The following is a 27,800-nucleotide window of genomic DNA, read 5'->3' as shown; positions in this document are numbered from 1 at the left end:
AGAAATCCGCTGTCCTCCCACTGGCTCAGACTCCTTGAATTATGTCTCTCTCTCTTGGCTTTGAGACACATCCTGTTCCTTATCAATGTCACACGTCTCCCGCATGCGAAACAGGCCAAACAAATATAATCCTTCTTTCCAAAAAAAATTAAAAACAGGCCCGTTTTTCCTGCCAACCTCAACAAAACACTGCTTTGATTGATTGACACGAGTGAAGTGAGTGTTGGTCCCTGTGCTGCTCCTCCTCCTCCTCCTTTTTCTCCTTCTCTCTCTGGAGATGTTGCATGCTTCAGGGATTCCAGCAGGCTGCGAGGAACAACGTGACTCTTTTATAACCCTTCAGCGCTGCGCGTCAGCACAAAGGCCAAAACAAACACGCATTTGTTTAGCAAACGGAAACGGACAGGGCCGTAAATCGCCAGAGAAATGTTGCGGGGCGGGTGGGGTTCGGGTGGAGGAGCGCTTCAGCAGAAAGGAGGAACTGAAAACGTAAAAGCTTCTCCAATTTGTCTTTTTTGTTAGTTTGAGTTAGCAAGGAATTGCTTCTTCTTTTTTTTAACGGTTAGAGGCTCCTCACGATGCTCTCAGCGCTCAGTGGTCATTTTAACATAAATATCTCTCTCTCACACACACACACACACACACATTTTTTTACTCAGCCAAGAGGGGACGGTAACATTTTGATCACTTTATGACTTTGTAGGAGTTCTGTCTCTGTCCAACAACTTGTCTCTACGCACATGAAATTAAGACATCCATGATTTTGAGCACACACACACACACACACACACACACACACATGCTGCACATTAACTGGCTCACATCACAGACGCCTCTGGCTGAAGATTGAGTACAAAGAAATGAATACAACTATATAAAGAGGAATGCCAAATGTTCAGTTAATAAAAACAGAGGCTAAAATGTGAAATATTTGAAAAGCTAGAGGGGGGGAAATCATTTGATTCAAGAGTCAGTCTCCTTTAAAAGTTTTTACACTACAGTGTGAATTTAAATGAACTCAAAGAAAGTTACATATGTCTAAACGGGGCTGAACAGTGGAGGTAGAGAATAGCCAATGAGTTAAAGATACCTGAAGTGAAGGTTGTGGGCTTTCCTCTTTAGTTAAAAGTGATTCAAGTATCGTGTGTCACCTCGGCGACGAAGGGGCATCGGGAAGAAATACTGAGTGATATAATTGTTGCTCACTTATAATCCTCTTTAAAGAGGTTTAGCACCTCCTTACGAGGAGGCGTTCCAGCATGAAATCATTAAGACTTAATAACATGAAGTATGAAATGAGCTGGAAAGTTAGATTAGTTCAACATTGTTCAAAATGAATGACCAGACTTTAGAAGGGATGAAGTGAGGCTTTCATTTTTAAATGACTTGACTCTGATTTGAGGAAATGTGCATTCACGTATTGTTACAAAGTGCTTTTTTTTGCTTTTTTCCATTCACCCTTTTTGGTTTTTAGTGCGTTCATTTGAAAAACATTCCAAAACAAAACATTCACAAGAAGAAAAAATGAGATGAAGAGATCTAGTGTACATTTCACAGACTCAACGCACCGCCCCCTCTCGGACCCCGCCCCTCCATCGAGGCCTTCGCACGGGTCAGAAATACATTCTTAAAGCTTATAATAATAGGTTTTCCGCGTGCAGATGTAGCACTGCCGTCTTACTGAAGAGGCGCGAGGACAGGCACCGGCCGGACGGGGGGGGGGCCGGACGGGGGGGGACGCAAACCTGCCGCACAGCAGCTCTGGTGGAAGGACGCTGCGCAGTAACAAGGCACACAGAAGGACAACGGCGTTTTCCAACAACAAGAGTCAACAGACACGTCGAGAAAAGGCAGCAACAAGGCCATGGGTGGGGGGAGGGGGGGGCGCCTTAGTCTGGACGGACTTCGTCGCTCATCTCTCGCACCGGTCTGTTTCAGACAGCAGCTGGACCACTGAAAAGGAGGCGGAGCCTGAGCTTTTTGTTGCTCCTCCCTCTACAGACAGGGGCTGTTGGAAAGGGCCTCCAGCTGCTCCTCTCCCAGCCTCTGCTTCTCCTCCAGGTCCTTCTGCCGGATGAGCAGCGACGCCTTGGTCTGCACGAAGCGCCGGTAGTCCTGCAGCTGCTCGGCGGACAGCTGGCGCGCCAGGAAGGTGGAGACCAGGTTCTCCCTCCGGTCCAGGTTGTCCTTCAGATCTTTGGCGTCCTCCCTCTGCTTGCACAGCAGACGGTGGCGGTTGTCCAGAGATTGCTGTGTGTGTGCGGGGTGCAGAGAGCAAAAGACCCCGGGTTAGACCCCATGCAGTCAGGGCGTCACATCTACATTATTCTGGGCTTGAATTTGCGCTTTTGGCAGAAGACTAAGCCCATGATCACATTCAGAAGTGAACATCCTGCAGAGAGCAAAGTCAAACCAACACAGCATTTCAAAGGACCGCTGAACCTGAAAATGGGTCCAAAACTCTATTTTGTGTCATATTTCATTGCTTTAAATCAATGAAATGTGTCCAAAACTCTATTTTGTGTCTTATTTCATTGTTTTAATCAATAGGTAACATCTCTTTTGATGTCATGGGGAAAGAAAATAGTAAGATCCCATTTCCAAACAGCCAGCGGGCAGTTTTAACATGTGTCAACAGAGGGCAGGGTGGATAGAAATGTCATCGAAACCGGGCCGCAGTTTCGGTGAGTCAGTGTAAATAGTAGTGTTGCTGATAACAGCAGGGCCTCCAACAGCTTCTCAGTATGCAGCAGCTTCAGCCGGGCTTTTACAGATGGACGGAGTGACAAAGCGCCCTTTCAGGGATTAATCTGGAAATCAAATGCATCCATGCAAACACAAATTGATGCTGTAAATAGCGTGACGCATGAAGAAAGGGAGGGAAGAGGGATATTCAGAGCGGAAACAAAGCGAGGCACAAATCCCGTGACACAAGCCTCAATGTTTGAATTAAAAGAGCCCGATGACTGACAGCAAACATGTTTTAATGAATGGCAGCGCAATGGAATTCAAGGATAATAATTTAATTTCCCCGGGCGTGTCACCTCTTGTCAAAAAAAAAAAAAGCACAGCGCTGTCACACTGCTTCTGTGTAATAATCTTTGGTTTAAAACACAGATAGGAGAAGTAAAACGGTCATCAAACACAGATAACATTTTTGGAATTCCGCGCGGTGAGTAAAGCGTGACCCTCTTAAGTCGCCCCCTAAAACTCTTTCCAAGTGGCCTTTGTTTGCTGTTTCTAAAGTAAACAGAGCCTGCAGCGCAGCGGAGGGCACACCGGAGCAGCCGCGCACTCCCAACTCTCACGGCCAGAAGCTCAACGTGTTGCAGTAAATAAACGGCAACATTTTAACCACATACTTATTAACTGATTTGGTTGACCGTTAACCCCAGTATTGGGACCCTCCGCTGAGGGAGCAGATGCAGAAACAAGCCGCTTCGATTAGGCGTGGATGGTGAAAGAGATCCTAATGGCGACGCTTTGGCTGTGAGCTCTTTTTACTTGTGTGAGGTGAGACGAGAAGGATTATAATGAGAATTGGCTGCTAAAACAAAAGCTGCCATGAGCCCTTTCAGACAAAGAAGGGATGGTAAGATTGTTACATTCTACGGACGGGTTGGACGCAGGACGAAAAGAGCGCGCCTAGCTTTTACAAGTAAAGCAACAAACTAATGAATCCCTCATGCACGGCGAGCTTTAGCATAAATTACTGAAGAACAAGGCTGTCTGGAAAACAGGAATCTTGAAAGACACCCCCAAAGAAAACCCCTGATTTGCGGGAATCCAACGATCTCCAAAGAAAGCCGCCGGAACACTTGGGCTCCTCACCTTCTCCTCGGCGTCCGTGTGCTGGTCCACCGTGCTCAGGGCGTTCTGCACCCGGGCCAGCCGAGCGGAGAGGCACAGCAGCAGGTTGACCACCCTCTCCAGGTCCCCTATGAACAGGTTGTACCTCTCGAGCTCCACCGGCACACAGCGGTCCCGCACCAGCGCCTCCAGGGCGTCGCCTTGGGCCAGGTTCTCCTGGACGTCGGCCTGCAGGGCGCTGCGCGTCCCCTCCAGCGCGCGCAGGCCCTCGTTGATGGACGCCACTAAGAGACGCTGTCAAATGTGAGGGGAGGTGGTGTGTCAGATATTTTGCTAAAGAAGAGGTGCGCACGGCGAAACAGGGAAAAGGAGTGGAACGATTGACATTATTTCAAATTTACAGTAAAATAAAGGCACACTATATCAAGAATGAATGTGTGGGATGGGGGGGGGGGGCTATCTAAGGCAAACATTAGGCAAGGGGGAGATACGGATAAGAGGCAGACGGGACATCATGTGATAAGAAACACGCAACTATCTTAGTCTGAAATGAGTCCACCTGTATCAACCGCGTGGCTTCAATATGACTGGGGTTTGTGTTTTATGGCTGTGGTTCAAAGTCTTTTTACACAGTTACATACATACTAGAGACGTTGTGTCTACACGCGGACCTCAATCGGTTATGTAGCCAATACAAAGCCAATTTATTATGGTTTAGATTTGGTTCGAAATGAATACAATGCTTAGATTACATTTGCTATGAAGTGCTATGAAGACCGCCCCCCCTTTGGCCCAAATCAATATTGACCTTTTTCTCAGCGAGGTCGGCTTTGCTCGGCGGGTCCGTGCGCTGAGCTTTTGGGCTGTCAGGGGGACGAGGCGAAGGTTCAGCCTCTTCGGCCATTTCGGCGCTAGGAAAAAGAAACAGAGTTTAGGATGACTGTCAATGTGCCACTTATACGAGACGCACACTCCACTCCGGATTACGTATTACAAAACCCAGAAAAGGTGATGGCCAGGTGACTTTGTGCTCATCATGCAACAAAAAGTTAACAGAGCTCGGCTATTTGATCATCAGAAAAATTGCATCAAGTTTCGTAGAGAAACACAGAGGCAGGAAGCCTAAAGAACCGGGAAATATAAAACATCATTTCAAATCCAAACCAGTTGTGTGTGGAATATTATCCCAATCTTCAAAGCTGTGTATATACACTCACCGGCCACTTTATTAGGTACACCTGTCCAACTGCTCGTTAACACTTAATTTCTAAGCAGCCAATCACATGGCGGCAACTCAGTGCATTTAGGCATGTAGACATTGTCAAGACAATCTCCTGCAGTTCAAACCGAGCATCAGTATGGGGAAGAAAGGTGATTTGAGTGACTTTGAACGTGGCATGATTGTTGGTGCCAGAAGGGCTGGTCTGAGTATTTCAGAAACTGCTAATCTACTGGGATTTTCACGCACAACCATCTCTAGGGTTTACAGAGAATGGTCCGAAAAAGAAAAAACATCCAGTGAGCGGCAGTTCTGTGGGCGGAAATGCCTTGTTGATGCCAGAGGTCAGAGGAGAATGGCCAGACTGGTTCGAGCTGATAGAAGGGCAACAGTGACTCAAATAACCACCCGTTACAACCAAGGTGGGCATAAGAGCATCTCTGAACGCACAGTACGTCGAACTTTGAGGCAGATGGGCTACAGCAGCAGAAGACCACACCGGGTGCCACTCCTTTCAGCTAAGAACAGGAAACTGAGGCTACAATTTGCACAAGCTCATCGAAATTGGACAATAGAAGATTGGAAAAACGTTGCCTGGTCTGATGAGTCTCGATTTCTGCTGCGACATTTGGATGGTAGGGTCAGAATTTGGCGTCTACAACATGAAAGCATGGATCCATCCTGCCTTGTATCAACGGTTCAGGCTGGTGGTGGTGGTGTCATGGTGTGGGGAATATTTTCTTGGCACTCTTTGGGCCCCTTGGTACCAATTGAGCATCGTTGCAACGCCACAGCCTACCTGAGTATTGTTGCTGACCATGTCCATCCCTTTATGACCACAATGTACCCAACTTCTGATGGCTACTTTCAGCAGGATAAAGCGCCATGTCATAAAGCTGGAATCATCTCAGACTGGTTTCTTGAACATGACAATGAGTTCGCTGTACTCAAATGGCCTCCACAATCACCAGATCTCAATCCAATAGAGCATCTTTGGGATGTGGTGGAACGGGAGATTCGCATCATGGATGTGCAGCCGACAAATCTGCGGCAACTGTGTGATGCCATCATGTCAATATGGACCAAACTCCCTGAGGAATGCTTCCAGCACCTTGTTGAATCTATGCCACGAAGAATTGAGGCAGTTCTGAAGGCAAAAGGGGGTCCAACCCGTTACTAGCATGGGGTACCTAATAAAGTGGCCGGTGAGTGTACACACACACACACACACACACACACACACAGGAGGTCACCCCAAAAGATGCGAAGCCAAGAATCTGAGGAAAGGTATGAAGCACGGCCGGTAATCTTACACTCCTACGCCAAAAGAGAGATCGATCTGTCTCTCAAAAGGCTGTCGATCGCGTCAACTTTTGGGGACGTATCCATGACTACCAGAGCCGGCTTGATTTAAGTGTTGTGGTCCGGGACACTGCGGGTTTACCTTTCTGCGGCTCCTTTCCGCTCCTGTTTCTTCTTGTAGTGCTCCTCCATCAGCAGCGTGTCCTCCGACAGCAGCTGCTCCATCAGCATCAGTGCAGTCTTGCGATTGGCCAGCGGGTACAGCACTCTGGCCAGCGATTGGTCGGCCTGCACCACCGCCACCACCAGCTCCTCCCACCCAGGCCTCCCGGGGCTCTCCGTCTCTCCCGCCGGTGTTCCCCTCTCCTCCGTCTCCCGGGTAATTCCCGAATTCTCGTCTTCCGTTTCTGGATTCTCCGCCGCCGCCGCCACCTGCCGAGTGGCGTCCGGGTCGGAGACGGAGGCGCGCGGAGACACGGAGGGTTCACCCGTCCGCGCCGGAGGGGCCGGGCTGGCGGACGCTTCGTCGAAAACGTCTGTCAGCGGAGAGGCCCTGGCCTCCTCGCCGGCCCCTCCCTCCGGAGGGTGGGGGGGGGCCCACAGCGCCGGATCGGTGGTGACGCCGCAGCTCAGAGGCACTTCGCGGTCCGAGTCGGGGGCCTCGCTGCTCGGCTCGTCCACCGACTGCCCTCTCTCCGGCCCGGAAGTCCCGACTCTGCCGGAGGTTTACGCAAATTAGGGTTAACGACCGCACCCGGGCGGGCAAATGATGCAGAAACAGAAAAAACAACAACAACAGCGCCTTGAGTGTGTTTGAGTTACCCAAATGGTGCTGCATTCAAATGATTGCCACGTCAGGAAGTTGTAAAATAACCAAATACGTTGCGTCTGCTCTTACCCGGAGCCGAGCCTGCTCTCCCAGGGAAGCTTTGTCTCGGTGGGGGCCTGCGGGCTGGATGTCACCTCCCTCTCGCTGATCTCCAGACAGTTTGGGGAAGGTGGGTCGACCGAAGTCTCGACGGGCGGTCCGCCGGCCCTGAGGTCATCTGTGACCGGGCCGTGAGAACCGGGAGATCCGGAGAGGACCCTGGCACGGGTCGAGGGGGCCGGGGAGGTGGATCTACTCGAAGTATTTGGGGCTTCCTCGCCTGGTTCAGAGTTCTCCTTGGACAGGGACCTCCTCCGGGTTTGGCTCAGGGTCTGCCCTTGAGCGCTCTTCTGACCGACAAACTCCGGTTCTCTGCCCGCTTGCTCCGTCACATTCGGTCTCTTCCTCCCTTGGTCCCGCCCAGCAAACAGCGAAAGGCCCCTGGTGTCCCGGTCCGGTCCCACCGGTCGAGTGAAATGCCTCAAGAGTTGATCCAGATGCTCAGAACTTTTACTCAGTGCCGAGGGTCCTGTCAACTTTGACGACCCGAGCTCTTCCATGGACTTCCCCCTCTGCGAGACCATGCGGACCCGCTGCTGGAGGTCAGCGGGCGGCTTTGCTGAGGAGTCCTCGGCGGCATCCGTCTGGGGACTGACGTCGATAAAGCGGTGTTTAAAATGGGAAACAAAAGCCATCAATTCATATAAACGAAAATGCTCAAAGCAAGGCTTTCAACATTTTCATGGGCAATTTAAGTAAAAATCTAAAAATGTAGCTGGGTAAACTTTTACATTTTACTAAAACCGGCAATAACAATTTGAGATTTCTACAATTCAAAACGTATGAGTTTGAGTCAAGGATTCTTCTTGAAGAGCCCGTGCGTTCCCCTTTTAAAAAATAAATGCTGGTTTGCTGGAGCAGGTGGGAGTCCACATTTCCGTGCACCAATAAATCAAGCGGAGATTTTATAGCCTGCATAAAACAAACACTGACCTAAAACTCTCCGAACCTAAAACCACTAAGTGGCCAAAATAGTCTGCTGTGCTGGTAAATACCTCTGGGTTTCCATAGTGTCAACTGGAAACGGATCCTCCTCGTAGTCGACATCCTACACACCCAGAAGAAAAAAAGCAGAGATGCAACACATGAATTACACAATCTGCAGACATTTAGACAACTATGTCTGGTCTTCTTTCACAGATGTGCTCCTGAATGGCTTTTCCAATGATCATCTCATTTAATATATTTATGTTAGAGAACTTATCAGACGCCGTCTTTTAAATCGGACTTACCTGAAATGTCTGTGGTGTGGATGTGCATCTCCTCCTGAAGAAACTAGGCGGTTCCGGCTGGTCCAAGAGACTCTCCACAGAGGCGGACTTCCCCTGAGACGGACCCTGGCTCTCCCTCCATCTGGGTTGATTCGACTGGCCTGAGAAGAACTGGGCGTACCTGTTTTTGTGAGAAGTTAAAAAAAAAATTGTTTTAATTGATTTCATCCATAAAGCAAAAACCAGCACACAGGTTCTCCTGCTCCCTGGCTGCGCTTCTCTTTTCGCACCTGATGGAGCTGGCGGAGGAGTCGAGGATGCGGCCCGCAGAATGGGGTCTGTGGAGCTTCTTCTTGACGTCGTTGCCTTCGGGATTTCCCGACTGAGTTCTGGGAACCCAATCGAAGGGCTTCTCCCCCAGGGAATGCCTCAGTCTGGTCGGGGTCGGGGGCGCTGCTTGCTGTGGCTCGGCCACCTTCTGGCTCGTCTTACGCTCCATGTACTCCACCAGGGCCTTCTGCTGCAGGTGTTTAAGGTTCGTCTTCGAGGCGCTGGAGGCCGAAAGGGCCCTACCTCTCTTCTCGAACATCTTCCTGCGGGCCGCGACCAGTCCCTGCTCTCCTCCCTGCCAGCGTTCCTCTCCCTCGCTCTCGTTGCCAAAGGAGAGGCACGCCGAGTGGACGGGGGCCCCGCCCAGCTGGTGGAGCTTCTCCGGTTCAGACAAGCTCATCTTCTTCTGGTCCTGGGTCAGTCGCCTCCTCCCGCCGACGCGCGCCACCTGGGGCTGCGCCACGTTCGCCGGCCTCCCGCTGTCCTTTCCGGTCCCTTTGTCCCCCTCCTCCCGACTCTCCCGCGCTCCTTCTTTTACGCCGCCCCTCTCGGGCTCCTCGGAGGCCACAGAGGGAGTGAGAGTGTCCGTGGACGTCTCGGAGTCCTGTGACGGGGAGAAGGCGTGAAGCACTGTGGGCCTCAGCTCGGGTTTCGGCCTGATTCGGTGCGGCCATGACAGCTGCAGGTCCCTCCTTTTAAACGACGTCTCCCTCAGGACCTTTGTCTGCGCGTCCTTCAGCTTCTCCTTGTAGTACTTTTTAAACGAATTGTCCACGGTGCCAAAGGCGGCGGGGGCGGCTTCCCCTCGGTCCCTGCTGCTTGCGTGACCCTTCGAGGCGCTCTCCGCGTCCTCGGCGGCCACGTCCTCACGTCCCGCTCGGTTTGCGGTCGCTTCGTGTCCTTTCGCGCAGGCGTCGGCGTTCTTTTTGGGCTGCGCCGCCGCCCTGCTGGCTCCGGTGAGGTGGTACAGGAGCGGCGTAGTCTCTTTGTTTATCCTTTCGCTGGCAACGTCCATCAAGGGCTGCCGTTTGCCTCTCTTTGCCGGCTCCTCTTTCTTGTGGTGGTTGGGCTGTTCTGGGTTCATCGGCGGGGCGACCTCCATCGCCTGTTTGGTTGAATGCGGTGGACCGTCTCCGTCGGGTCCGCAGTAGAATATAGGGTTGTTGGCCATGTGGCGGCCGATATCTCGGCTCTGGCTCATGTTGATTTCTTCCAAGGCGTCGACGCTTCGGGAGGACCCGGTCGAGATGTAGGACAGCCGGTGATTCTCTTGGTCCTGGCTCCTGTAGGAGAGCTCCTTGCTTTGTGGGGTTTGACTCTCCTGTGGAATTGCGCCGCTGGACGAGCGAGAGCTCTGCTGCAGCGGTCGGAACAAGTCGTCCATTGTGCTGTGGCATCGTCTGCTTTCCCTCAGCCGGTGCGCCTCCGGCCCGGTGGAGCTCTCGCTGCCGGCCTCGGAGCCGCACACGGATGCAGAGTGAGTCCTGGTTCCGGTTTCGGACTTACACACTCCCGTGACAAAGTAGAACTGACCTTTGTGCTGGATGCTGCTGTTGGCTAAACCCTCGGCGGTGTTGCGCGGGCTGGCAGCCCGGGGCGACTCTGGACCCGGCCGATCGTGTGCCGAGTGCGCCCTTTTGCGCTCGCTCTCAAAGCGGCCACTGGACCTGCTGGGGGGGTCTCCGTTGCACCCCACGGCGCTCGAGGGCTGTCTGGCTTTCGGGTGCTCGTGCTGGCTCGTGCCCCGGGGAGGCGATGGCCCCGCGAGGTTCGCCGACTTCTGCTGCTGCTGCTGCTGCTGCTCGGAGGCGGGTTTGCTGTCCGTGATGAAAATGTACTCCGGGTTCAACGGCGCTCGGGTCTGATCGTGAGCCTGCAGATGGGGCCGGTAGCTCTGCTGCTGCTGCTGCGGAGGAGGAGGAGGAGGGCCCCTCCAAACGGAGTACAACGGGCCCGAAATCAAGCTGGATTTGCTCGTGTCCGGGTGAGCCGCCTCAGGCTTCGGGGTGTTCACACCTCGGTGCTGTGAGGCATGGAGGCGGTTGAGGAATTTCGGCGGATTTTGAGGCTGCTGCTGCTCCGGTGGAAACTCAGAACCCTGATGGTGGACCCTGCTGTTTTCCAAGTTTTTTGTGGCTATAAAACTATCGAGGCGAACCGGGACTGGAGGAGGAAAGACAGGTGGGTAGGCACCGTGGGACGGAGTCCCCGAAGGCCCCTCTTTTTTAGAGAGAGCTTTGTTGTTGGTGCAGAGGCTGTCACAGCCGTTTTGGTTGCGGCGGTTCACTTTTGCGCTGGTGCTGTTGCGATACTGCTGCGAGATGGCTTCCACGGAGCGACAGAGCTGGTCCATGGTCTTCGAGTCGGACTGCAGAGCCTGGGTGGGATGGCAAATGGATTTCACGTACTTAAGATCAGCATACTGGCTGAAGGAGCTGGACTGGAGATCGTCGGGGAGAAAGGGCGACGGGTAGTCCGGGGCGTTGGACCCGCCGGAGAAGGAGCTGTACGCAGAGTCTCCTTTGCCGTGCTGGTGTTGGTGGGCGAGTTGGTCGGCAATGCTGCTGTTGGACTTGGCTGGGGAGAGCCGGCTGACGGGCAGGCTCAGAGGATGCAGGTCCACGTTGTTCATTCTCTCAAAGTGTAAGTTGTAGGAATCCATGGAGGACAGGGGCGGAGAGCAGGAAGGTTCGGAAGTGTGGCGCACGCGTATCTACGCCGATGCATGTGTCTTCTTCGTGGGTGAAACTGGGGTTGGGGAATTACCACAAAGACATTCGAGTCATGTTGTCCACCGCGCTCGTCACTTTTTAGCTCATTTTCCTGCCTCCATTTGGCGTGTTGAAAGTCTCAGATGCTCCTGGGGGAGGAAACACAAACACAGAACAAATTGGTCGTCAACGTCAAGTCTCGACTCTTCACGCTCCAGTCGTGGCAAATGACTGCTCAAATGTGTAAAGGTTAAACAAAATGCGTGTCCAAACAGCAATAGAAAAGGATGAATCAAAATAAACAGGAGTGACTGAGCAACTCAACGCATCATGCGGCTTTGTGCGAGTCCACCTACAAACATGGCTGTTTTGACTGCTTTGCCACGGCATGCGAATTTTACACAAACACTAATGTTTGTATTAGATTGTAAGCTTTGCATGTCTGCTAAGTCCGATAGAGCTACGCTACCTTAGAAGAAACGCATTTATTCCTTCTGCTAATATTCCACCGTCTACCCTGCAGACAAAAAAAAAAAAACTTTTCAGGGTGCTTTCTGCTTAAATTCTATAACAATCCCAGAAAACAGTTAGTCATCAGAAGAAAAGCTCCGCCTGGCATTTCTAGGTCAAATTCCTCTAGAGAAAGATTATGCTTCAACTGTTATGAATTGCAAAGACAAATTATATACTGTGCCTCTAGATATAAATGGTAAACCGTTTAAACCAACTTTTATTTTCCTAATCATGACTGCTGTGTTTTACTGTGTTTAATTATTTTATGCAGTAAAGTATATTATGATTGTTATTCATTATGGACATTTTCACTGCACTTACTTTTAATTTACTACCATAATTTTTAATTGCTTTGCACATTTTGTAGCACTATTGTTACCACAACAATAATATTAAACCGTTCAAAGATAGTAAGCAATTAATAATTATTTTTATAACCAATTAATTTTTATGTTTAAAAATGGGAGAAATGTAAAAAAAAAAAAAGTGTGTGAGAACAGTTGCAGCACACACATGGAAAATGTCAGGAATTCCACATGGAGCTCCAGAAATCTGGTAGGATTACTCATGTGATGGATGTGTAAGGCTTTGTTATACAGGACTGAGACCTGCAAAGACCTTTCACCTGTATTGCTCTTGGGATGGAAGCATTTGTTTTCTTGGGATGGAAGCATTTGTTTTTTTCCTCGACAAACAATGACGCTAAAAAGCAACACCTTGGGCACGATTGAACCACTTTAAATCACAACCATACCAGCACTGTGACCCCGAGGAAACATTAACAGGGTATTTATCCGTGCAACAAGCCGTAGTGTAATGCTGTAAAGCCAATGTTATCCACTGATAACATACCTGTGCGTTTCTGCTGCACTCTTAATCTACGGGGCATTTGTTTTGACTCGGGGTTTATCTTTTAATGGCCAATAACGAATTCACTTTTCCTTGACTTCAGTCGTTGGTGGGTTACATCAAAACTCCTCGAGGTGTTTTTTTTTCCCCCCCTCCAGTTTCACTATTTACAGTAAATGAATTCGGCTTAAAAACGTTAAAAAGGACGCAATGTTTTAACGCATGGAACCCTGCTGCCATCATGAGACATCCAAAAAAACCACCTTCAGCACAGAAACCAGCCGCTGGGAGGTAATGATGGAGGTTTAGGTTTAATGCACTGTAATGGCAGACTGGGTACAACCTTCTCTCTCCCATGACATGCATCCCTTTCCGTGACCCGGTCATCTAGCTGAAGCTACATACCGGTCATGCAAACACAAACCAGCTAAACCAACTCTGACATTGCGCTCAGATCAGACTCGCACCTCAGCATCGAATATGAAAAATCCCGACGTAAATTTTCGACTCACTAACTTTAACTGACAAAAACTCAAAACTCGAGCACTCGCAATCAGTGATAACGAGCAGCTTCGTCATGTACAGCTGGAACACCCGTGTGTTTATCAAGGGCCTTCTAAATTTGTGGTGTCCCTGTGTGTGTGTGTGTGTGTGTGTGTGTCTGCAAGGTTTCCAGCCCTCCTCTGCAAAAAGAGAGGGAGAGGCTCCCAAACAGGGGAGCGCTCAAGTGGAAGTGATGGAGGGGACAGGCGGTGTGACAAAATGTACAGGGGGGAGTGGGGGGGGATGGGGGTGAGGCAGAGGGTGACCGGCCCAGACAAATAGCCTCACACGCAAACCAAAACAACAGCAGAGCTGAACAATGCTGACAGCCGGAGGAGCTGAACACAAGTTGGTCCGTCCGCCTGCAGGCCGGCGTGAACGGAAGTTTGCAAAAGTTCAGACGGCGAGAAAAGAAACCGGTAGAAAACTCACCCGGACATTGAGTGCAGGTCGCCGACCTTCCTGATTTCCATGTGAAAAAAATAAATTAGACAAGTCTCAACTGAAATGAGGATTTGTTGAATGATCCGCTGGTCTTTCTTCCTCTCAGGAGAAGGAGCGGACAAAGTAACTGGGAGAGCCAGATATTAGAGGGAAGGCTTCTGGCGAGTCCCTTTCTCCCCCCTCCGAGACCCGAAACTGCCTAGCGGGAGGCACGGATTGGCCAGCGGATGACGTCCGGCTCTCTCCGGTGCACAATGAGCGCAGCGGAGGGAATATTTCACCGCCGCAGATAGCTGCTAGTGCCGCCGGCCGGCTGAACAACACACACACAGAGAGAGAGACAGAGAGACACAGAGAGAGAGACACAGAGAGAGAGAGAGAGAGAGAGGGGAAAAAAGAGGCCTCGCATTCCTGGCTGGCTTCAAAGACGGAGCAGAGGCCGGGCGCCATTCATTCCCAAAGCCCCGAGCCCGGCACATGGAGACCAGCCAAGGCAGGAGGGGAGGGGGTAGGGTGGTGGTGGGGGTGGTGGGTGGATGGGTGACCTCCACCCAAGAAAAGAAGAACAAAAAACTGTCACAAAGACTAACTATCCCCCTCCATCAGCCTCATTTTCTGTTTGACAACTATTAGTCTGTATTGTTCTGTTCTTTAAAACCCCGTTGGTGAAAGTCGTAATGACATCACTCAGGTAACCATTAACCAGGCTCTAATAATCAGCTTCATTAATGAAAGGTACTGTATAAGCTATAAGTAGAACAGGCCTCTTATTTTTTTTTTGAGCAAAAAAAGATGCCGCATGATTGAATTTCGTAGCTTTAATGTTATTTTTCAAGAGAGAATTTAATGAAAGACTTTATGCTTTAAGATAACATGTGACAACAAGAGAACTCCAGAAAAGAGGTGCGTAATTAAATCGAGATAAGTGAACAAGCATAAGCTCTGGACCACTTTGTCCCTGGTGACTGAGCAAACCAAGGACTTAACTACCGCAATAAATCGGCCATGTGGTTTAAAAACAAACCCAACAAGGTTGGGCAAGGAAGCATTTTTGTACTTACAAGATTTACAAAACTAATGAAAGAGGGAGAAAAAAATAAATAAAAAAAGAGCGAGGCTTATGTGAGGGAGGAATGATGGACTGGAGGGGGGTGTTAAATTCTTTTTTTTTTTTTTGTAATTCATTGGTGATTATGTGATTTCCAGCGTGACCTTCCCCATGCGGCCACGAGACCGGACCACCAGCCGCCTGAGAACGCCAAAGGCAGAAATGGGGACACAGCAACGGGAGGTACAGGAGGATAAAACAGCCGCAGGAGAAACCCAAATATCTCTCAGATACGAGAGAGAGAGAGAGAGAGGGGGGGGGGGGGGAACAAGCAGAAAATCCGGGCAATAAATAGTGACCACGGTCACGGTAGCCAGCCAAAAGCAATAAGCTTGTTGTGTGTGCAGATAGAGATGATGATGAGGTCGACTAACCGTTGAGCTAAATGGAAAAAACTGCTGCTCTCACTTGTCCTCTCAATCAGAAGCACCTTAACTCTGCTCGGTGAAACCCTGAAAAATCCATTTGGTGTCGGTGTAACAAAAACTGATATTGTAGACTGGACGGCGGTGGTCATGGAAAGTAAACTCTTCCCATGATGCACCACTCCGGCAGTTCATTTCAGATATCGGCTGTAGGGATTAAAATGGTTCCACTGACCACGACGGTGTTGGTTAAAAAGTGAATCATCATATCGTTCGCTTACTCATTGTACGCTACGGCCCCTGGAAACCTACGAAGGAGGCATCGATCACTGTGCCGCTGGGATTCCACCTGTGGATCGGAGCGTCTCGCGGGACGGGGGAAAAAAAAAATAAATAGACGTGGCCGGTCGCTGGCGAGAAAGCCGCTGTGCACCGCAACCACCGACGTCTGCAATGCTATTACCCATGTATGTGCCTCAACATCCTCCCACCCAAAAACAAGACACTGCTAGGAGTGTGCAGGGGACAGAGAGAGAGAGAGGCCGCGTGTTGCCGGGCAGTACCCACGTCGAGGTCTGAAATCTCTAACTGATCAAGACAAGCTGTCACACTCTAATAAGCCCTGCATTCCGGCCTTGATCTGGCCTAAATACTTACTTGACAATATTAACATTTGGACTTGTTAATTACACACGATGGTGTTTTCACAAAAAGTGGCACGCAGCTCAGATAGAGCGACGCACAGCCCGGTCCATCTGTTAACGTGCACACAAAATGCAACAAGGTGAACGGGGGCGTTATTGATAATATTCCCCGCTGTATTAGAAACCACTTTGGAATTCTGCGTCGCTTCTTGCCAACCATTAACCGGGACCTGCAGCCAGGAGCTTTCAAACCAAACACTCTGTGAATGATAAACTCTCCACGACTTGCAAGAGGCTTCTGAGAAAGACAATTACTTTTGTATTAAAAGGACCCCCCCCAGGGGCGGCGGGGGGCTGCAATATGATCTAGTCATGGTGAATTTATTAACTAGATACTGTAGGAATTCCTTCAGACTTGAAGAGTCAGAGGCTGCGGGTATGGGGGGGGTCTTTAGGTATGTATATTAAAAGACGAGGACATATTATTCAGAGTCCGATGTGGAATGATTATAAAAAAGGACGTTTCTGAAAGCAATCGTGTTATAAACATAAAATAAAAAACAGCAGAAAATTGGTCCTGCACCTTTAAGACGAAATGCAATTCATTTTAGCAGGAAGCAAACTTTTGCTAATGTTCTTTCTAAAAAAAAAGTGGTACTTTCTGACGTCACCCAAGAGATGACCCTCGCCACCGTGTCATCAAAGCCAAAGATTCACCGATATATTCAGCCCGGAGAGAAAGGTGCGACGTCACCAACGACGGAGGGAACCACGGAGACAAACGAGGAGCGGGACGAGGAATGTTGTGAGAGGAGGAAAAGAACCGAAAGTGAGAAAAGAGGAGCACAGCGAGGGCCGGAAGCTGAGCACAAACACCACAGGAAAAGAAACACACAAAAACAAATGACCCACGTCCTGTTCCAAGGTGGGAGAAGTCTTAACGCCGCCAACCGCCAACGGGAAACGGGCATCCTCAAAAACAATCTATTGTTCTTGGTGTCCCCAGCGTCTCCTCGAGCTCAGGCCTCGTCTCTGCATTGTTCAATGCGCACACGTCAGAGAAGCAGCGAAGACGCGAGCACCCACGGGGGGGGGGGGGGACAGAACCAGGGGGCGCACCGCGGCCGCCATGACGCCGCGTGACTTCACCGCCAGCGAGCACGAGGTCAAACGCAGAGGTCAAGGGTTAGCCTTACGAGTAAAGCCTTACGAGAAAGGCCGCAGTTTCCGTAATAGTGTCCTGATCCAGAGTCTGCGATGATCTCGCCACTGAATCACTAAAACAGAGGCTGGATGGATGAAAAAAAAATGTTGCATTTCATAAAATGTCGACATGAGATAAAGTTAAGCAGATAAGCTAAAAACAAACAGGGTAAAGAACAAATCCTTGTGTCAGTTTTCAGAGTATTATCGTTACACAACGAATGTATTAATGCTGGTAGAATCAGTGGCAAAAGCTGTTAATGTACTTATCAAACATTAAAGACCGGACAATATTTGCTGGTTCTTTCTTCGGTTTTTCACAATTAGTAGTGACCCGAATGGTTTACTCTGGAAATAAGTCAAAATAAAAAATAAAATGCTGTAAAGTTTTGTTTCAGGGAGCCAGTGCTACACTGATACTGAGATCATGCAGCGATAAAATCACAATCCCCTGTTTGTTTTACCTACAGCTATGCAGAGGAAATGGTACGTGTTGAGTTATGTATTTCTAGCAATAATATCCAGGGAAGTACCTGAAATATATGAAATTGTTCAGAAGAAACGGTTAATGGTCGTGGTTCCATCTTCAAGTCATTTAGAATTTTGAGATGTCTTAGATTTAGATTTCAATTAAATAACCAAATACCTGAAAATGAATTCCATCGGCATTCCCCTCGGCTACAGTTGATGTTAAGTCCCAATGGGCAAATTTGAGCATGTCCTCGTGCCTAAAGAACAACGTGTTAGCGCTGCGAATTTAGCATTTAGCACAAAGCACCCAAAGTGCAGCCTCGTAGAAGACTCCATGAAGGAGAGAAAGTGACGCACAGAGAGAGGGTCATAAGCCAACAACAAGATAATAAAACAATCTGCTGTGAACGAGAACCCATCAGCAGGCCAAACAGATGACACTTTATGGCGGCATGGCACCCTGACCCCTCCTTATCACTGGCTTGGCTGCTTGGCAGAGGCACGCCCAGAGGAATGGGCCGGGTTATCAGCCGGGGCGGGTACAGCAAACACGACGTTCCGCCCGGAGCGCCGCTCTGGGTTTAACCACGGAGAACCACGCGTGAAAATTCGAAGAATCAAGCTTTCCGGGTGGCCTGCGACGCCCCGCTCACCTCGCACGCACCCACACCTCGGTCCACGGAGACTAATTATCATGTGACTTGTGTCACATTCCTGAGCCACCTGTTCTCACCTTTTGTACTTTACGGCAGGTGAAGAGAAAGGGGAACTTCCTGGTTGAAGGAAGGACACAGGGATGTAATCCTGGTTACACTCAATGAAGCAACGTGGGGACTTGATTAGTTCTAACAATGTTATGAAAAAAGAACAGGAAAAGATATTCACATAAGAGAATATGGAGGGCTGGATTTCTCTCTGAAACAAAGCTGGGACGTCACATTCAGAAACACATCTGTTTGAGATTTACCACCCATTGCATAATAGCATTGGATACGTTAATCCTGCAGTGTTTAGCGGCAGCACTGAGTGACCGAGTGCACCTTTCACCCATTTCAGCTCCGGCAGAAGGAAGTGTCCGCAGCATAACTTCAGACCCCTTTTTTCTGGGTTCACAATCTTTCTCCCCTTTTCGGGGCCCCATAATTAGGAGTGTGCGTTTTCCACTCCTGAAATCTTCTGCCCCCCCTGCAGCGGCCAAAGTCGTGTTGCGGTACCGTAACCACCTGCTGAGCTCCAAGACATCCGCATTCCTTATTGCTCCCCTCGATGGCCATAATATGAGCCCATTACACCCCATGAATGGACATTTTAGGCCATGGGATATAATGAAAGGACTGGTTTGAGAAGGGAAAAGAAAACACATTCCGTCTCCATCAATAAATACAATCCCGAAAGAAAACTAAAAAGCAGCGTGAGGATAAAGAATACCACTAGAAAATGTATTTCCTGCAGAAATTGTGTTGGATTGCTGAAAGATTAAAGCGGAGATTAATTTTAAAGATTGCTGAAAATACAGAAGAAAAGCTGAGATTAACTAAAAGAAAATAGTAGATGTAGTAGTATTAAATAGCAGCATAAATACTAGTACTTAGTAGTAATATCAGTTGCCGTGTCATTACTACTAGTAGTAGCAGTCCTTTTAGTGTTAATAGCAGTAGAAACACTAGTAGTAGTAGTAGTGTTAGTAATGGTGATACTATTAACAGTTATTGGCAATAATTTTACAGTATACCGAAGTTACGCCGTAACAACTGACGTTGCTCTTCGGCAGGCGGCAGAATTTCTTTTGTCACATAATCCCGGGGCGCAGTATAACAACAATGAATAACCCACAACAAACACTTTAACAGCGTAAAACACCACAACACAACAGCTTGTAACACTAATAGTTGTATACTTCTAAAATTACCCCGCCGAACTGCAAGCTGGGTACTGCTCACATAGCCACACGTCATATACCGAGGTACCGTCAGAATCTAAATACCGTGAAATTAATTGTTGGCCCCAACGCCCAGCCCTATAGTGTTAGTAATGGTAGTAGCAGTGTCAGTTGTAGTACTACTAGTAGTAGTATTTGAAGGAGCAATAGGTATTTTTTGGCTTTATTCTGAGCTAAGGTACTTAAAGGTGCTTAAGTTTGTCCTTCAAACCAAGAAGTTATTAATCGACAGGCCTCATCACAAACATTACAGCGAGACTTCCCTCCATGGGAGCTGAAAGGTGGAGAAGTTGAAGCTGCATTCCAACAATAATAATATGTTGAATAAAGATTCAAGGAACAATACTTGGAATGCTGAAGCAGCAACGATAAAAAAAAAAAAAAAAAAGGTGCGAGACACCGGGTCACCCTCAACAACGTTGGCGCGGCGTGGTGAAAGTGAAAGCCTCTGATCTCTCCTTTCACGGGCTGCCAGGAGGCGTCAAGCGCAGTGAAAGGGACGGGTCCAGATACACGACACGCCGCCTCGCAGCCACCACGACCAAGCGCTCGCTCCGTGTCGCCGCGCCCGACATTTGAATTGCAAACTAGAGCGTGTGTGTGGGGGGTGAAATGTTAAAATTCACTTCCCACCTACCTGACCCTCAACATGGCTGCCTGCGGCTAAACAACATATATGAGCCAACTCTTGCAATAAAGCAAATTAAAAAAACAATGAGGATCCATAAATCAGTAGAATATTACTATTTCATACCACGTTCTTCAAAATACTCTAATTTTTTTAAAGTTTACTCCCTCGGTTTCCCACTAATTCCTGAGACAGAAGAGAAAAACTGCAGCAGGAAGCATTCCTTTGAAAAACAATGCATTTCAATGTTCACTATTGCTTCACCTGATCTACTTTGCCGATTTGAAATATTTACATTCAAGTTTTAACTTTAGTTTCTTGTGAATCATTGCTGTAAAAAACACAACACGTGGGCCAATCAACTCAGCGCTTTCCCTGTAATCACAGCGACTGGTCAGAGATCACTTTGTCCAAACAAGCACTTTATACCATCGGCTTTGGGGACGGGAGCCTGATTTTTTTCTATTTCAGCTCCCACCAAAAAGCTTGGGCTGCTGTGTCACCTACAAAAGCAGACACCTGAGAGCTGTTACAAAGCGACGGGCCATCATAACCATCACAGGACCTTGTGCTTTGGTGGGAAAGCAAAACTTAAAACAGTGCAAAGATCTCAGCTGTTTGACGTGTTCCTCAATGGCTTTGACATTGAAATCATCTGTGGGTCAAGGGTCGTCATGTGAGTCAGCGTTTAGCGAGTTTCATCATAATTCACACCGTGAAGCCGATGATCGATGCCGTACAGCCAAACATCATCACCCACCCGCCCCTCTTTCGCAGGCCAATAAGTCTCTCAAACTCAGTAATCCTGCTTAAGCGCTTTTCCTCTGAGAAGTTTGCTTTATGCTGCTGAAATCTAACAAAACGAAAAATAATGCGAGGACGGGATTTATTCCACCCGGCGTACGATCGGTTAGTCAGGCCCTCCAGTATGGAAGTAAATCTGTGCCATCGGGGGTTGAAATAAAAAGTTGATTGAATTTCTAGCACTGAATATTTATGCATTGAAATTATGTACCTGAATGTTTTTCAACATTAAAACACCGCAAAAAAATTCAACCTAAAAAAAAAAAATGTTGAAATATTCGAAATGGAGGCTACAATATTCAACCGCAAAAAATTCAACCTTGGCACACCAACATCCGAGAGACTAAGGAAGAGCAATCGATTCTAGATTCAAGATCAGTAGCGTGCGTCAAGCTAAAGGAGCGAGCACCCAAAACACCTTCGGCTTCGGATTGTATCCATGTCCAATAATAACGGGGCTTTAACTCTTCTTCATGCCATCAGTGTGGCAACGTATGAAGAAATACATAAAAGAACATATAATGTTCACCCTAAACCAAAACGTTTGCTTGCCACTGACGATATACAACTCTATTAAAATATAAAAATCAACTGAAATCGATCAAGCTCGGTTGGCCGAGTGGGTAGCACAGCCGCTCTTTGGCACTACGTTATTTTGCGCGACACGGTTCGAATCCCGGTTGTGGCGGACTTTTAATAAATGTTCTTTTATGTATTTCTTCATACGTGGCAGTGACGTAGTGCTCACTTATACAATCGTAATCGCTGCAATGGATATGGGATGCATTTTTGAACATTTTCAGAACAATATGTTTGCAAATGTGTGACGACTCAAGTGACGGAGGCAGACAACACCTGCCTGCCGGGGGGAAACAAACACGCACCCGTAGCCAAACCAGTAGGTTCAAAAACCAGTAGGCACGTAACACCGGGGGAAAACAAACACGCACCCGTAGCCAAACCAGTAGTTCAAAAACCAGTAGGCACGTAACACCGTCACTGAAAAATGGGTTCTCGTTTCAGACTTTACGAGCAAATACAGGATCCCTTTGAGATAAATTCTAAAGCCTCGCATTAAGACGTACATCCCTTTATGTAAGACTCTGCGCTACTTGCAGGTCGCTGTGTTGTGCCAGATCCTCAATAAAGTTTACCCATGGTCATGAAGACTCATTTAACGTTACGTGGACTTTGAATGTCGCTTAATACCCAACTGAGATCGGCTTGTGCCGCTGTGAAAAAGGATCCTTCCACCGACGCTACTGCGGTTATTCCTGCATGTCCTGTCGGGTTTATGCGTCTGCGCGCTCCGTTAAAGCCGCTGCCCCCCCCCCCCCCACTACGATACAGCGGCTCATCTGCCTCTTCAAGCGCGTTCCTGGTTTTCAAAACTCCGCCAATCACTCCTAACAGCTTGTCGAAGGATCTCAGCATCATTAAATGAATTCAAAACTAGAAGAAGAGGCGTATTGTGAGCGGCTGTACGCTCTCGTTTAACTTCCGCTTAGTTCATGTCCAACACAGTCTGTTAATGTACAAATGTCAGCTGTCTATTACGGAATCTTACAGACACAAACCACACTGATGACATGAAGAAGAGTTAAAGTCCCGTTATTATTGGACATGGATACAATCCGAAGCCGAAGGTGTTTTGGGTGCTCGCTCCTTTAGCTTGACGCACGCTACTGATCTTGAATCTAGAATCGATTGCTCTACCTTAGTGTCCCGGATGTTGCTGTGCCAAGGTTGAATTTATTTGGGTTGAATATTGTAGCCTCCGCATGTTGATGTGCCAAGGTTGAATTTTTCGCGGTTGAATATTGTAGCCTCCATTTCGAATATTTCAAAAAAAAAATTTTTTAGGTTGAATTTTTTTGCGGTGTTTTAATGTTGAAAAACATTCAGGTACATAATTTCAATGCATAAATATTCAGTGCTAGAAATTCAATCAACTTTTTATTTCAACCCCCGATGGCACAGATTTACTTCCATACTCCAGGCGTGCGCCCCCAGTAGATCACGACGGCAGAACATGCGTCGGCGGGAAAAGAGTGAGCCTGATGGGCTGATAATTAGAACCCCTCCACCCCCACCCCCACCCCCACCTCCCCCTTCAGGTCTGCAGACACTGAACGCTTTGTGTTCACTTTTTAATTGTCCCCGCTTTGGAAACCTACACAGGAGCCCGATAGCACTGATCAGCGGCTCCGGAGTCAAGTGATTTCCATTGTGTTGCATTTTATGGGGAGCGGATCATAATGGGCTCCTTTTTCTTTTCTCACCGCTGGGAGGGCAGGTTTTCTACCTCAGAGCCAGGGATGATGGGGTTAAAGGCTGTAAAATGCATTACAGAGAGATTAAACCGCACACGGACTTTGTAACCAGGAAGAAAAAAAGAAAATGACGCAAGGCAGTTGAAGTGAAAAAAGTACCCTCTCGTGGAGTTTGACAATTTCCTCCTTCGATCAATGATCTATTGAATAGGACAAGGTGGTTTGAAAAGTGCCCATCTCAGGGTGACGTCCTAAGACGTCTTGTTTTCTCCAAAGGCCAGAGATACGCAGGTCACAAAGAGATGAAAACAACGACGAGAAACCTTTGACACCATTAATCTACATTCCTCTAAGGATGATTTCACATCAGACCTCCTTAAAACGTGTGCCTTTTATCTAACCAACCGGACTCCCTACTCATGGGAAATATTCCTGGATTGAGCCGCTATCCATGGGCCACTTGACCCGTGACCGAAAATAGACCCCGAAGTCGAAGGCACTTCAGCTCCGACTGGACACGCCCGCGTAAAAATAGACATCGAGCCTCCACTTCCTGCCGTGTGAGGACAGCTGCAAATGACGCTTTCATCTTTGATCCGTCAGCATCACGGCCGCGTTGTTGCTGCGTCCGAGGCCGGCTCCGGTTTTCAATGCACCCCCCCTCTCCCCCCTCCTCCTCCCCCCTCACACCTTGTCATCGGGGGCCTCTGAAACGTGAGACCCGTTGACAGGGCGCATTGTGGAGGTACAGTAGTCACACAGGAGGGGGGGGTCGCTCCACGGAAACCCCCGGTCTGGGACTGTATTTACATTAAAGGCCTTTGTTTGTCGAGTCGCTGGCTGACTGGTGGGTTTTGATGTTTCCTGGTATTAACCCCCCCCCTCAAAAAAAGAAACTAGTAGGAGGGAAAGAGAGTTGGAGACAGCACATCCAGAGTTACTCACACACAGGTCCTGATGGGTCCGTTGGGGGTGTACAATAGTGTAGGTGTGGTCCTCTCAGATAACACACACACACACACAAACTTTCCAGCCGGCTCCCAGGGGTGGGGGGGGTCTCCTTCTCGTCCAGCTTACCTGAAGAGGCCTCTCTGTTCCCCCAACAAAACAAGGACGATCAAACCCGGGTAAAAAAAAGATCTCTGAAGAACAGACTAGACAAAAGGTGATGAAAGAGACCCAGGAAGCCTGTTGATGTTTCAATAAATACTTATTGATTGCAGAAAGGGGTTTTCCCTCAAAGACATTGAACCAACTTGCATCCAGGTAAAAAATAGCGACTTGCACAAACTTCCGTCACCTTTTAAGTTGATATAATTTGAAGCAAATAGTTCACACATCATTAGTATTTAATTGGATTTTTTTTTTAGATCTTCATAAACTGCTAAGGGAAAACATGTGGTTGGGGAGCAGCTAGGAGCTCTATGTTGTCATGGTGACCGTCGCACAAAAGCCACGACACTGTACAGTGATTATGGATATCTTGGTCACGCCAAAAAGGTTCTTACACTGAGCCACATCACCTCCATATCTGTGGCTGCCACACGCACGGCTTTTGTTTCCAATTTGACACAAAAAAAATGAAAAAACACACAAACACGCACTCATCAACTAGCTCATGTTTGACGTTGCAGTAATATTTACTTTGTTGCGATAAGCTATATCCTCATACATCATTTCTCAACATGCCAGCAGGTAACAGCTTCAGATTTCATTTATACACAATATGCAAATTAACCTTCACATAAAAAATATTTTTTCCTCAAATGACATGAATTACATAAACAATAGAAGAAATGATTCTGCTAAGATAGTCGTTTCTAAACATTAGTTTAGCATGTCGGTAGGTGAGGGGTTAAGGAGTGCAGTGATGTCATACTGTCTGAGCGCACCTGATGACCTCACAATCGAGGAGCATTCATCACCTTATCGACATCTGCAAGGTCATCATCGCCTTCAAAACAAGAGCGCTGCGTCACAACGCCTTTCACAAACCAGGAGGCCGATCCTCGCGCTAACCAGCCTGCATGCTAACCACGCTTTGATGGAGCTACCTCGAGAATACAAAGGCATTAGTGTGACATATTGTGTTGAGCTTATTAATACGTTAGTCTGACTTTATTACCCATTGAACACCTGATAATAACAACAGGCCCGAAGGACTTTGGTCGCCTGGGTCGTTTTAACACTGTAGCTCGACTTTACAAGGCTTGTAATGTCATTCTTTTGAGGCTGAAATGTGTTTCTGGCCCTCTTTGTGTCCCTTTTAATCAAATCTTCAGGTCTTACTAACCATCCATCCAAATCCTGTTTGTGGTCGATCGCTTGTTAGAAGACTTCCCTGTTGCTCACGGTTACCTCCTTGACACGTTTATCCGGTGAAACCTCCCCGTCACGCGAGTACAAAGGATGAGGTGGAATTACGACAAGGTCAAACCTCCAATACGGGAAAGTGTAAACAGAGGTAGAAAAGAAACGCCAGAGACCACGAGCTGTTAACGTATTTACGAGTGCGACACCTTCCTGCTGCTTCCTCGTCCATTATCTCACCTCAACACCTCTAAAAGAGAGATGATGATTTAGCAGCATTCAGCTCGAAGATAAAAAGGATTCTGTCACTATAGATCTGCTTTATCTCTGGAATTTCATGATTATTTTGAAAGTCTGACTCACAGTATTCCTGTTGGCTGGTGCCTCCAGGAAGTTCCCTATAGCTTGCTGAAACCCATCTGAACCTGATCTAACCTCACTCCCCCAGATAAAAAAAAACAGTTAGCCCGTCTCCGCGAGGATGAACTATGTGAAAGGTGAAAGTTCACCCCGAAGAATGTAAACATCGGAGTACCGGCCGCGCACAGCGAGAGGAATTCTGCACGGTTAAAAGAACAACCGGTCCCACGATCACACCGCTTTAAGTCTGAAATGTCCCAAAAATGAAAGGCACCTTTAAAAAAAGGATTTAGTTTGAGATGCTTCGCTACCGTGCAGACATCTCCGGTTACCTCAGAGTGACACACACACACACAGAGAGAGAAAGGAGGCCACGTTTCAACACCCAGGCTAAGTTTACATGTAGGGCCCCCGGCTTTGTGACCCCCTCTATCTGCTTCCCTCTTTTGTTTCTCGCTCCCTCTCCTCAGACCCCCAGCTCATGCTGTCACACGCGTGTGTGTGCGCACACACGCACACGCACAACTGCCAACTTATGCATCCGACTGCACGTGCGCGAGTTGCCTGTGTGCGTGCACTTCTGCTCTGCACAGCCGTCTCCTCCGGGGTCTTTCCAGCGGCCCCCGGGTCGGGCACAGAGGGGCCAGTGTGCTGCTGCTGCCTCCATCCGACCGATGCACCGCATGAGTGCTTCAGTTTCAGCCACAGCACAAAACACCAGTGTCTGGTTTCCCCCCCCCCATAGAGCCTTTTGTCCCCCCCCACCCCCGCCTCCACCTCCACCTACCTGCCCCTACTTTAAATAAAACATAGTTCCAGTCATTAGAGGCCCTAGTGTGCATAATTCAGGGACGGGTATCAATTGGAGGCGAGGAGATGAGGTTTAGGAGAGACCAGGCATGTTTTGTTTTCACATGAGTGTGAAACAACATGTTATGTGCGACAGAGACGTGTTGTGAAAATGGAATTTAAACGTGGCGATAACAGCAGTTTGAGTTGCTGTTTGGATTCAGTTCACAACATCCATTACAGGCCTGAAAATAACCATCATCTTCATCATCAGTCACTCTGTTAGTTTCCCCAGAGCCCATGGTGACAATGAATAATAGACATATTTAAAAAGGTGTAACCTTTTGATTAAAACATTATTTTTTTTATATTATATTTTATATTATATTATTATTTATTTATAAAACTATTTAGGACATCTGGACGGGTTTAAGTTTAAGCTAAAGATAAAACAAAGGCCTAAAAATGGTTTCCATCACGAGAAATAGACGCTTCAATATATTTTTTCTATATTAAATGATTAAATGACTTTAGAGAAAAATGACGTGGCGACGGACTACCGTGTGCGAATCAAACTAGAATCAACCACGACGAAGACCATTTGCGTTTCCTCCTCACAAAACACAGCCGAGTGGCAGCTTATTTTAAGGCCGTGTATTTGACTCCCAACGATAATTAAAACTTCCTTTTTTTTAAATAAAAAAAACTTCACCTGAACATAAACAATCCACAAAAAAAAACAATTTCAACGCCGTTTTAGAAATAGTGCGCAACAGGTTGACGACCCAGCGAGCCGCGGCGCACCTGCTGCGGGACTCCGCTTCACCTTACCTGCTCGTCACCCTCCTCAACTTGCACTCCGCGTTTCCTCCCCTCCGAACGAATATGGGTTTACAACAACAACAACAACAACAAAAAACAAGAAATGGAGATAAACTACCGGACAGAGTTCACTTTAGTTTTTTTTTTTTAGGTTGTCGGCTAACGTCCCCCGCCGGCCCCCGGTAATGAGCTTTCCTTTTTCCATCGCTTCGCAGTTAGCTTAC

The 27,800-nt window shown here is 48.1% G+C and overlaps 1 protein-coding gene across 4 annotated transcripts; it reads right to left on the bottom strand.

The window, feature by feature from the left end:
- Positions 1-486: 486 nt before the first annotated feature.
- Positions 487-27,800, bottom strand: shroom1 (shroom family member 1). Of its 4 annotated transcripts, none has more exons than XM_037467119.2 (9): positions 27,586-27,800; positions 8,761-11,660; positions 8,492-8,651; positions 8,255-8,307; positions 7,230-7,850; positions 6,474-7,046; positions 4,619-4,721; positions 3,832-4,104; positions 487-2,250 (listed from the first exon to the last, which is right to left on the bottom strand). In XM_037467119.2, exons 2-9 carry the CDS (start codon positions 11,460-11,462, stop codon positions 1,996-1,998), a joined length of 4,740 nt encoding a protein of 1,579 aa, XP_037323016.2. In that variant the 5' UTR covers positions 11,463-11,660; positions 27,586-27,800; the 3' UTR covers positions 487-1,995. The 4 variants fall into 4 exon arrangements, with proteins under 4 accessions (XP_037323016.2, XP_062414031.1, XP_037323017.2 ...); XM_062558047.1 differs by lacking the exon at positions 27,586-27,800 and adding an exon at positions 24,241-24,636; XM_037467120.2 differs by lacking the exon at positions 27,586-27,800 and adding an exon at positions 17,827-18,098.

This window comes from Pungitius pungitius, chromosome 16 (assembly GCF_949316345.1).
Source record: "Pungitius pungitius chromosome 16, fPunPun2.1, whole genome shotgun sequence".
Classification (NCBI taxonomy): Eukaryota; Metazoa; Chordata; class Actinopteri; order Perciformes; family Gasterosteidae; genus Pungitius; species Pungitius pungitius.
The sequence above is the reverse complement of the archived record's forward strand: the minus strand, read 5'-3'. Positions and strand labels throughout refer to the sequence as shown.